The sequence below is a fragment of the Pezoporus wallicus genome, unplaced genomic scaffold (genome assembly GCF_028554395.1).
Source record: "Pezoporus wallicus isolate ANWC-B61680 ecotype Strahan unplaced genomic scaffold, APGP_CSIRO_Pwel_v1 scaffold_11491, whole genome shotgun sequence".
Lineage (NCBI taxonomy): Eukaryota > Metazoa > Chordata > Aves > Psittaciformes > Psittacidae > Pezoporus > Pezoporus wallicus.
The window spans coordinates 238,982-250,500 of record NW_026642649.1 but is presented as its reverse complement, the minus strand read 5'-3'; the positions used below and the strand labels follow the sequence as shown (position 1 = coordinate 250,500).

Genomic DNA, 11,519 nt, shown 5'->3' with positions numbered 1-11,519 from the left:
AAGCCCCTGTGTCCAGCCTGGCCTTGAACACTGCCAGGGATGCGTATGACTGTAAGGAGGTAGCAGTTATTCCCCTTCATCACCTCAAAGATTTACACTGTTCCACATCTTTCTCTGTATAATACATGTTTCAAGAAGCTGAATTCCTGAATGATTCTCCCTCCTTTGAGGGCAAGCACCGCCTGTCTGGGATGTTCAACATGGCAGTGTTGTGGGAGAAGGATCAGGCAGAACTGTGGTTTCATGTCTTACGTGTTTTACATAAATTCAGGAACACAGGCAAGATTCAGCACCTCAGACAACACCCACCTGGGTCACCTGAGCTACAGATGGTGACATCAGCTTTTTGAGCAGTACTTCCATATTACAGCAACCTTCAGCTTGTCAGGCTCCTTGAAGAACCAAGATGTGAATGGGGGAAAGGAAGACTCACAAGTGCCCTATTCCTGTGTTCCAGCACTACTCTGAAGCAACCTTACCTCTGTTTTAACTGCTGGTGCTATATCCAGAACCAAGAAGAGAAAGCACCTTACTGTAAGGCATGGCCAGACCCATGATAAATAGCTCAGATGATGCAGGAGGACTTGTTACATAAACTACATTGTCTGATTCCAAAGTAGTATGGTATTACCAAGGGAAATAGAGTTTTGCACCTATAAGCATTCTGGCAAAGGCCTTTGTTTTAGTAGACAGCATTTTACCAGGGCTCCTCTGAACTCCTGGGAAGCAGCTGTGGTAGGAGAGACTGGGCAGGAGCTTGGACAAGGTGTCTGCCATTTCTTCCCCTTCAGCTTTGGCACACTGGTAACAGGCCTGGCAGTGTATAAGGCAAGGAGATGAAAGCAAGTTTCCTCCCCACCACATCTGCACAGAGTCCCTCCCTTCCCATTTATCCTGTTCTTTAATGAAACAGGATGGAGTAAGCCTTTAACCTTATTTTACACTCAGGTCATTACCAGCCATGACAGCAAAGCCTTGAGAACGTGTTTGCTGATCCATAGGGAAACACGAGTAGAAGCTCTCAGTTGGCTAAGAGGTCTGAAGGCTCTTGAATGACCCCATAAAAGCAGCTGCCTCTCTGGTAGCGTTGCAGGTGCTGTTGCAGCAGCTGCCTGGCTGCTTCAGAAAAGAAAACACACTCAACAAGCATAAATTTACTAAATTTGGTTGTTTTCAAGGCAGGGACCAAGAACTGCTCACAGTAGCCTTAATTTTGTATTGTCAGTATTGTTCAGGAGCTGGAAGACTTCAGCCTCCATATGAAATAAAAGCCCTTCTTTTCTCCTTCCCCCCTCCAGGCTGTGCAGCTGGAGCACTGGTGACTTCCCTTTACAGAGCTGTGCTGAGCAGACGTGGGGTTGCAGTGCTATAGAACCATCTGCAGGCATGCACCCATGGGCTCCAGGTTTTGGCTCCTTTGCCAGGAGCAGCAAGAAAGCTGCACATGGCTGAGGTCAAGTCAAAGGGTGCAGTCAAAAGATGCCTTTAGAGTAAATCGAGCGGAGATCATTTGAGCTACCCCATGGAAGAACCTGGCTGACTATGCTGACCCAGGGGTGTGCCAAAGTGACAGTCCTTTGTGAAAGGGACCATTTGGAACTCTTTCTTACAGAAACAATCCCTGCCTTCCTCCAGAGACTTCTACATAAGCAAGGTGCTTTTCCCTCTTCCCTGGTAGTAATACATTATAATCTAAGTTTATGTACATCATGTGTCCTTCAAACCAGGAGGCTGTGCTAGTCACCCTTCTGTGCCACAGGCCATGCCTACAGTCCTCCCTCTAACAGCCAGCTGACTCTCTTGCCACTCTGTAGCCCTGAAGACTACGACAGGCCTTTTTGCTCTACTCAAAAACCTGCATCACATTCCTTCAAAGCCATAGGTGCCATTAAACTTCTTTTCTTTGTTATTCTAGGGTTAGATTTACCTTGTGCAAGGCTGGAGCCTGGAATTGCTCAGTATCAAAGTGATACCATAGCAACAGATGTAGCCGTCAGCTCCTTTTGGCATCAGATTTGTCCTTCCCCCTTTGTAAAAGCATTCCAGGTTTTGCAGTGTAGCTTCTGTAAGTTCTCCTGAAGTTTCTTCTTCCCCTGGGAAGGGGCTGGTTACTCAGTCATGGTACTGAAGCTATGTAACAAAGCACGTGGACAACAGTGCACATGAGCTCATGTCCCTACACTGTGATGGTATCAATGACACACTGACAGCCTCTCCTAGCAGCTTGGTGCAGTTGCTTTGCTGTGTGTCCACGTTTCCCTACTTTGGCGTTATTCCTGTACAGAAACCTGGTCAGCATTGGAAAAGCCTCCCTGTTTCATCAGGCCAATTTTAAAATACATTTTATACAACTTATAAATAAAGATAAATGAAAGAATGGCTGGGGTGAGAGTATTGAAGTGTTACCGTGTGTTGGGTGAGCGCGTTACTCCCTTTTTACAGCACTGGATCTATGGCTACTTGAACATCCCATAATAATAATGTTATTCCCAGCATCCTTGCTCAGACATTTCTCTACCCTTCTTCTTAGGGCCCTCCATGCTGCAGCTATGTCCTAAATGTGCATCACTTCTGGGAGCCCCAGCACAGTTCCTGGCTGTCCATTGGCATGCTCCTGCTATCCCCCTGCATGTTTGCAGTCTCTCACACATCTCCTCCACCACCCCATGACTCTTTGAGGCTCCTTCATGGGTTCTTGGCTGTCCCAAGAGCAAAAGAGATCTCCTTCCTTCTGTTCTGAAGTGAAGGACACAGTTAAGTGTACCTCTGCTCACACCTTCCCAGCCTACAGCCCTGCCCATTACATCGCTGCTTTCCTCCTGCAGACAGGAAGGAGCAACAGTGGATCCCCAGCCTGCTGGGACAGGCTTATTTCTAAGCATAAAGCAAAGCATGGTGCTACAGGCAGACATCCTACTCTCTCCATCCCAGAGGTGACAGGCAGGGAAAAGCAAGGTACATATCAGCTGACCAGTACTGCCACCCTTTGGGTCTCCACACGTGCCTCCACGCATCCCTCCAGGCATAGGGCAGAAGGCAGGAAGGAAACCTAGCACAAGTGCTTCCCCCCAGCACCTTCCTGACCCAAGGGAGCACCTGGGTGCGTGAGGACAGGGGGAAAGGTCCCTTTAAAGCAGGTGAGGAAACCTCACAGCAAAGGGGAAGAGCAGCATGACCACCAAATGACCAGGGCCATGAAGAGTCCTACAGCTGAAAGCATCAGGTAAAGGTTCCCCCAGATGAGTGTATACATGAGTGCCGAGGTGCCCAGCCAGGCACATACTGCGAGTGATCTTCATGGAAGCAGGCTGGCAACCTCAAGCAGTAAGAGAAAGGGGACATAAAACAACCACTGCTCTTGACTAGCAGCATGCCAAGGGATGAAGGAGCTCTGAGGGGATGGTGTGGAGGAGGAAGAGCTTCCTTGAAGGGTGCTTCCTAAAAGCTGGTGAGAGTCCTGCAGGTGCTGGTGCTCCTTGCAGCACACGAAGGTTGAGCAGTTCAGGTGTGTGCACATGCCGTGTTTTCTTCTTCAGCAAGGCCTGTGCTTTCACATTGCTGCTGAAGGAACACCTTTGGACACCCCTCAGGCTGGGAGCATCCCATCACACAGGGTTACGAGATGGCCAGAAGGATAAGTCATCAACAGGTCACCCAGCCACGTATTTCCTAAGCACACACTTAACCTGTGTGTATGCAAGTCCTTTCAGCTGCTCTGATTAGAGGCAGGAGCTTTTCTACCTCCAGGTACAAAGGTAAAACTGCAACTCTGCAATCAGGTGCCTCTTAGGAGAGGCCACACGTATAAAGGACCATATATAACCTAAGGACACATGCATGTTCAAGCAGATCCTTTTCTCATTAGGTTATAGCGTGAGCTTTTTCTTCAAAGTCTTTGTTTTTACCCCCCTATCTGAAATCAGCTGCTGCAGGCTCTGTCTCCCATGGAAACCCTGCTTCACTGCCAGTGCAGCTCCTCACATGAGGGAGAACTAAATGAACAGAAGTTCCTAAACTCCTGAGAGCTTCTCCCATCTAGAACTTGTGTATGGAAGTATGGAACCTGGGAAGTCAAAGGCTGGGAACTGCCTGCGTGGCTTGGTCTTGCTTCCTACAGGCAAGGAAAAGCTTGTGAAGTGCTTGACCTTCCAACCTGGAGTGAGTCCTCCAGGGAACAGCAGATCCTGCCCATGGCCCACATCCTCCTTTAAGAAACCCATTTTATAACCAAACCTTAACTCATTCTGAAAAGAAGCCATTTAAACGTCTAGGACAACCTTGGAATCCCCTGGGCTGACCCTTTGCTAGGGATGCTGAGCACCAATTCCCACAAGGGCTCTAGAGTGCTGGTTACCACGTGTGATCAAGCTTCCCCCACTGCTACACCAAGATCCATTCAACCTGCGGCTGCCACGACCTGGTTCTTGGGAGCTCAGTCCCAGCACAGTTATTTAGCTGTGTCTGCTCCTCAGAGGTGTTGAGCATCTCTCGTGGTTCCTCCTGTATCAAAACCCCTTTACTTCCAGCTGGCCTGCAGCACTGCTTGGTGCTGCCACACTGCAAAGCCAGGAGACCAAATGGACCCTTGCCAAATAAATCCTCCTAAAAAGCCCACAGGATAAAGCAGAGGCTTTGCCCTGAAGCAAACAGGTTGGAGCAGAGAGGGAAGACGAGTAAATCTGGCTGGGAATGCTTTAACAGCCTGCACTGTGGGAGCCAAGAGGAGAGGCCCAGCCCCAGATGTGTCCCCCTCAGCCTCGGTGAGCAGGGCACTGCTTTAAGGTTTCATTGCAGCAGGCTCAGAAAGGCCACAACTCAGCTTGAAAACCTGCAGGAGCAATTCACTGCTTCTGGGCCACCTGCCTGGTGCTGCCAGGGCAATGCAGCTACTGAACACTGGGCTGGCCTAGCTGCTGCTGTAAGCACCTTGGAATAGCTATTGCTGTTCAGGTTTGCTCCCACCACTTCAGCTTCTGAACCACCGTAACATGACCAACGCTCTTGGGAACTCCAGAGTCCTCACAACCACCTCATCACCCTCCAAGGATGTCACACACACAAGGCAAAGCGAGCTTTTTGAACCCAGTGAAACTATCAAGACACTGATTCCCAACATGAAGTAACCGGGTACATACCTCGTACTGATGCTCCACGCAAGGCAGACCTCCATATAGGTACCAAACTCCTCTGTCCTCCTCCCTCTGGCCACAAAGGATCCATCTTACTCCAAGGCATCTTCTTAGGCACCAAACAATCACCTTTCCAGAGCTCCCCATTTCTCCCAGCAGCCTGGGCTGGCTCTGGGCTACAGACCAGCCCCATTTAATCCTCCCTGCAGCTCCCACATGGGTTATGAAGGTGGCTCTGCTCATTCCACCCCCATCAGCCCATGCTAATGGGCAGCCCATCAGCCACAGCAAAGGCTCCTCCCGCAGCAGTGAGTGCTGCTGCTTTGCAGACCATCACCCTGCGCTTACACCTGCAGCAGGTTAAATCTGACCTGGCCCTTACGAGTTTTGTTTCTAGAGCTGTGAAGTCATTTCAGCCTTCAAACATTCATATGTAAGGGAAAAGGACAAAGCAGAGGCAAGGAGCCAGAATGAAAGCTGGAGCTAAGCTCACAGGCTGGCTCAATGAGCAGGGACAAACGCCTGCACCTCCCATTTTCAACAGGGAATGCTGAGCAAGTAATTTGGTCTGGTACCTCTGAGTCATTCACTTAACCCCTTGAAATGTCAATGCTGCCTCCCTCAGTCTCAGTCACACCCAGACCATTCCACCTTCATCCAGGCTTAGTTCTGTTACAGTCAGAAAAGCTGCTTGAAATCTGCAGCTGTGTGTGTTTGCACCTGAGTTTATTCAGCTCTTGCTACCTGAAATGAGACAGCAGGTTAGAAAGTCAAGGAAACGCTGCAAGAATATGGTACTGGTTTGCTCTAAGCCTCTCAATCCCATCTCCTTCGGTATGGCAGTGCTGCCAGCAGTAGTTTTCCCTTTGTGGTCCAGTGAGCTGTGCCCCAGAGCTTTCCTTTCTGCTCAGCAGCATCATGTGTGGCCACCTGCAGCCGGGAGCGGAAGGCACTGGGCTAGTGGGCAGCTCAGCACGTCTCACACTCAACCTATTTCTTTTGCAGGTGCTGAATTGTTTTTCCTTATGCTTTTCCCTTCTCAGTCACTGCTTATTGATTGCTGCTACTGAAAACTTTTATGAAGGTGGCAAACGTGATGCTCCATCCCGCGGCAGCTTGCTGACTGCAGTCCTGCCCACCCAGGGCATGCGCAGCAACAAAGCTCCTTAGAAGCAGACCCCATCCCTGCCATGTGCACAGTGACCATACACTGTATTCAGGCTGCCTGTTGTGGTGCCTGGACTTACACAGCAATGAAGCTCAGGAGACTGATGATCCAGAGGCAGAAACTGAACACCCCTAAACCAATCGCTGGGCAAAGGTTGGTACAACACACACATCAGCCTCTGCAGTGACTACATGAATGTGAGCCTGTCTATAGACCCTCCCACTGATGTACCAGCTCTTTGTCCCCGGTGCAGAGCCCTGCTCAGAACACCGGCTCCTGGGCTAAGACCCAGGGTTACATCTCCTCCCTGATGCCAGCTGCAGGACCAGAGGACAAGGAACAGAGACGTTTTCCCCCCTCACCTCCCCACGAAGCCCTGCTGGGCTGCGCTGCAGCAGAGACCCTGCACAGTATTAAAAGTACACTTTATTTCCTGTACAATCCTCATTCCAGTCTCCAGGCATGGGAAATGTCCTCTGTGACCCCACAAAGCGCTGCCATGGGGCACCCCACAACTGTCCAGGAGGGGCTCAAGGCCACGGCCACTGAAATCAAGTGCTGAAGCTCCCCAGGCACGGGGAGGAGAGAGGGAAGGAAGGCGAAGGGGAGGCAGCCTCCGCCTGCTCCCCGGCGAGCAGAAGGCACCCTCAAGTTCACGTCATCGTTCGTGCTTCGCGTGGGAGTCGCTGCGTTCCACCGTCACCCCGTTCCCGTTCCGCGTCACCTCCTTCCTGCTCCAGTCCTTTTCCAGGTAGAACTCAGCGAGCACGGGGCAGTGGTCCGAGGCCACCCCACCCCAGGACCAGTTATCAGGGATCCACGGGTTTGTGAGACCTTCGCGCACGACAGCCCAATGGCCTGCATGGAACAGAACCACAGAGACAAAGGTATTGCCCGCTGGCTCGTGTCACTCGCTAAAGGTTCCACGACCTCCCTAAGAAGCAGCTGTACCTGTGAAAAGCTTCTTCAAGCTCCGGCTGATCCAGATGTTATCCAGCGACTTGGATCCCTGTGGGTTCTTTGTGCTGATGTTGGTGAAGGTGCTGGAAGGGACCAGGTGATGGAACTTCTCCTTCCTCAGTATGTCGTGGTCGCTTGTGTCTGGGGCCTGGTTAAAATCTCCCAGGATGATCACGTCTTTTTCTCCTGGGAAACAGGAAAACCAGGGGTGAATGGGAGGAATGGACATCCATTGCTTCGGTACGAGAGGGAGCGCGGGTGGGTAAATGGGAGGAGGGAAAATGCAAACGCTGAGCAGCAAAGCTGATCTGACTGAACTCGTGGCAGGAATGCTGTCTAAAGGCTCCCTCACCGCCTGTTTGCTCCTGCCTTGCTCTGCCATTCCTGGCGCCGGGACAAGCCTCCTCGCCTGGGGCTGTTGCTGTACAAGTAGCCAGGAGAGGGAGCGCAAGTTCAACAACAAAACCTGCTCCGCTCCGCTCCGCTCCGCGCTGTGTGTGAGGGATGAGAGCAGCGAGATCGACAGCGTCTGACTTCCAAACCCAAACACTTCAAACCATGCTGCTGCCTGCTAAGACGCAACGAACAGAGAGCGAAACCATTCGTGGTTTCTCTGCCCTTTGCGAGCCACAAATCATACTGGAAATGACACCAGGATTAAGTATTACTTTGCTGCCAAGGCCCCTCCCACAGGCTGTGCTGTCCCACCAGGACCCAGAGCATCCATGTGGGGGGACACGGTGGCACACTTTTCCAGATGTGATTGTACATTGGCTTCTAAGGGGCTCCCTACAGCCTCTCAAAGGTTATAAGAAACCCTAGTGCCCGATGTGTGGGTAACACATCACATATGGCCAAGCTGGATGGGAGAACACCCTGGTCCCTTGCTTCCAGCACTAGCTGCACATCGGGAATAGCATCTGTGTGCTATGCGCACTGAAGACAAACTGATGCTGCAAAGAGTTAGCTATGAGCAACCAACAGCCACCACATCTCTCCAGCACTGATGAAGGGAAAGAACTAGGTGGAAAAAGGAGCCAGGACTCTCTGGTCTGATGGGAGAAATATGGGATCATTAGTGTTCTACATTACAGGAGTAATGTACAAAGAGGCTCCTGTGCCTCTTTGTAAGAATGAAAGAGAACAGAGTAGGCATCTGTTAGCAAACTCACTGCCGTGCCCACAGATAAATCAGTTCTTATTACCCATATTTTATGGGTTGATTTGGAAGAAGCTGAAGGATGATGGTAATCTGAAGCATGGCATTCATTTTGGCAGGGTAACTCAGTACTTCAAAGTAACAAGTGTGCACTACCATTTGTTTAGGAAACAAGACCTGCACTGCATGGGTTTGGAGGAATCAGAGTCTCATTTGTGAAAGACTAAGCAAGAACAAGTACTGTCCTACCACAGGGAAGTGAGCACATCAACTAAAAGGAAGCCCTAACGCTGACAGCCTCAGTTTAGACACAGTGGAAATGCAACCGGGTTCACTTCAGAAGAGCTACACATTTATCTGTGCCTCAGGTCAGCCTCTGGGGATTACACAAATGATCCCTTTGTCTACCTTCATCCTTTCCAATTTCAAGGTACGTAGGCAAATACTTAAAGCAGTAGCACCTAAAACCAGCTCTGACTTCGTGCAGCTCAAAAGGAACAAAAGTAGCACACACGTAAACGACAAACACCTCTTGTGTTGTACACGACAGATGTTCATGCTTCCAAGCGACCAACCTCGCTAAACTGGTCCAAGCTGGAAACCGTCATGCACAGAACCTGGTAACCCTCTTGCACCTTTGTCAAGCAGTAACCCAAGGGCTAGGTTTTTCTGTTCCTACAACAAGATCAGCAGCATGCAGAACCCAAAAGGTGCTGCTCTGCCTCGGAGGAAACTGAATTCCGTTTGCCAGCTTCCAAGGAAGAAGCAAATTCTCAGAAGTGAGGTAAAGAAAAGGAGGCAGCTGCCTCCAGTGTTGCTCAGGTTCAGCTCTAAACTCTGGTGTCCCCCATCCTGCTGTAAAACCAGAGCAGCTGATTATTTACCATCAACAACATCACACTGCACATCAGACCAAAAAAGCAGGCACCAAAGCAGGATTTGGTCTCTTTTTTTACATTAGCATTGAGATTTCCAAAAGGCTTCCAGTTATCCAAGAAGTGAATGTATAGAACCTATTTCTTTGGGGGAAAAGAGCCATTAAGCTTTCTTCTGACATCAGGTGTGCCATTTCCAGAAGGCCCCCTTAAAATAGGGTCTTAACCCTGGGATCTTTTGTGGTTTTTTTGGCTGAACCTGCTCTTAAACTAGCATAAAATCAGAAGGAATTGCATTTGAAAAGATGCTCTCAAAGCATCAAAGTAGAATCCCCTGTGCTCTTAGTGTTAATGAGGAAAGACTTTAGGACAACGAGGAAGAGAGAAGCACATTTGCCACACTGTGCGCCATTCAAGCACAGGTACCGGTAAAGACAACGCTGAGGCTGATGAGGATCACAGCATCCCAGTTTGGGGTTGGAAGGGACCTTAAGCTCATCCAGTTCCACCTCCTGCCATGAGCAGGGACACCTCACCCCAGAGCATGTTGCTGGCCCTGAACACTGCCAGGGGTGTCTGTGAGGCTCGTGCTCATGCAGGCTTCACCTTATGGACCGAAATCCCCTTTGATGGGGGGAGCCCAGCCTCACCTTTCAGTGTCTCCTGCAGAGTCTGTGCAAAGGCCGCCAGTTTGTGGCTGTCGTGGCTCTTCCCGGTGTTCTCGCCCGCCGGCAAGGCCAGGTGAAGGTTAACCAGGGTCAGGTCGTTCATCCCAACCTGGGGAGGGAGGAGGAGAAATCAGTGCCGCGCACACAGGGCACGAGAGGTCACAAAGCCGAGCCACACGCCTGTTCGCAGTGCTCTTGGCGAGGAGGACTCGCTTGGCGGTGTGTGTGGTGGGGTTTGGTTTGTCTTGGCCCTAGGAGGACGAGGGGGACGCGGTTTGCAGCTTTGCTTGCGCTAACGTGACCCCCTCCCAGCTCTGCAGAAACTGGTTTGCATGAGCACGGGCAAGCAGCTTCTCTCCCCCACGGCTGCAGAAGGAAGCCAGCTGCTGATGGAAATGAGTTGATGCAAACCCAGTTGTTAATAAGCTACAAATAATGCTGTGGTCATTACATGGGCTAATTACTACTCGTGATTAGCCCTGGTCTGCCACAGAGACTGACCAAGAAACTTAATGTACCTTGAAAGGAGCTGTTGGCTCCATGCAGTCTTCTGCTTACCTTCAGGGACTGACCTGGCATGAGTAATAGTTACTCCTAATATTGACCTATTAACATTGTTAATTAATATTATTATTAATAATTTATTTACTAAGAATTATTTTACTAATGCTTCTCTCAAAGCCTTACCAGAAATGTCAACTTCCCCAAAGCGGACCCCTCCATCACAGCCTGTGTGGAGATGGGCTCTCTCTGCTTGGATGTTCACTCGAGCATATAGAATCATGGAATCACAAACTGCTTGGGCTGAAGGGACCTTAAAGCTCCTTCAGCTCCAACCCCTGCCATGGGCAGGGACCCCTTCCACTGGAGCAGCTTGCTCCAAGCCCCTGTGTCCAACCTGGCCTTGAACACTGCCAGGGATGGGGCAGCCACAGCTTCTCTGGGCACCCTGTGCCAGCGCCTCAGCACCCTCTCAGGGAAGAGCTTCTGCCTAATACTTAACTTAAATGTACCCTTTTTCAGCTCAAAGCCAGAGCAGATGTACGGGAACAACCTCCCAAATGCACGATGTTCTTTTAGATGGGCTCAGCCTACTGAAACAGCTTTAAAATGTAAACTCTGCAGTATGCCAGCAACATAAGCCTGAGTCTCTCAGGAGCACTGTGCTTTCTGTACTTCCGTATCTATACATCTAGATATCTACATCCATCTCCATCCTGCCTACTCTTACCCCACTCCACCGTTCTATAACCAAGCCATGAGACAGTGCTGAAGTGATGAGTTAGAGCCTCACACAGGTTTTTATCCCTTAGAACACTGTGTCTCTTCCCACCCTTCCCAAATGTTTTAACCAGTGCTGAACGAGGGTCCCTTGACACAACAGCAGTTACCTTGAAATGGGCGAGATAAGGGTGAGGGTACGAGTGCTTGCCATTGCCGTTCGTCTGTGGACTCTCCTGAGATGAGGCATCTTTCAGTTCGATGCCAGCTGTGGTGTCCCAGAGGAAGCCAGAATATTCAACTCCCTGGAATTACAAACAGAAAAGAGAATGAAAAAAG

At 50.2% G+C, this 11,519-nt stretch overlaps 1 protein-coding gene across 1 annotated transcript in view; it reads right to left on the bottom strand.

The window, feature by feature from the left end:
* Positions 1 to 6,703: 6,703 nt before the first annotated feature.
* Positions 6,704 to 11,519, bottom strand: part of EEPD1 (endonuclease/exonuclease/phosphatase family domain containing 1) — a 53,690-nt gene continuing 48,874 nt past the window's right edge. Inside the window, exons 4-7 of the mRNA XM_057431509.1 lie at positions 11,351 to 11,485; positions 9,942 to 10,068; positions 7,249 to 7,443; positions 6,704 to 7,155 (exon numbers count right to left, since the gene is read on the bottom strand). Coding sequence (XP_057287492.1) covers positions 6,956 to 7,155; positions 7,249 to 7,443; positions 9,942 to 10,068; positions 11,351 to 11,485 — 657 coding nt within the window. The 3' untranslated portion in view covers positions 6,704 to 6,955. The remainder of the gene's footprint in view (positions 7,156 to 7,248; positions 7,444 to 9,941; positions 10,069 to 11,350; positions 11,486 to 11,519) is intronic.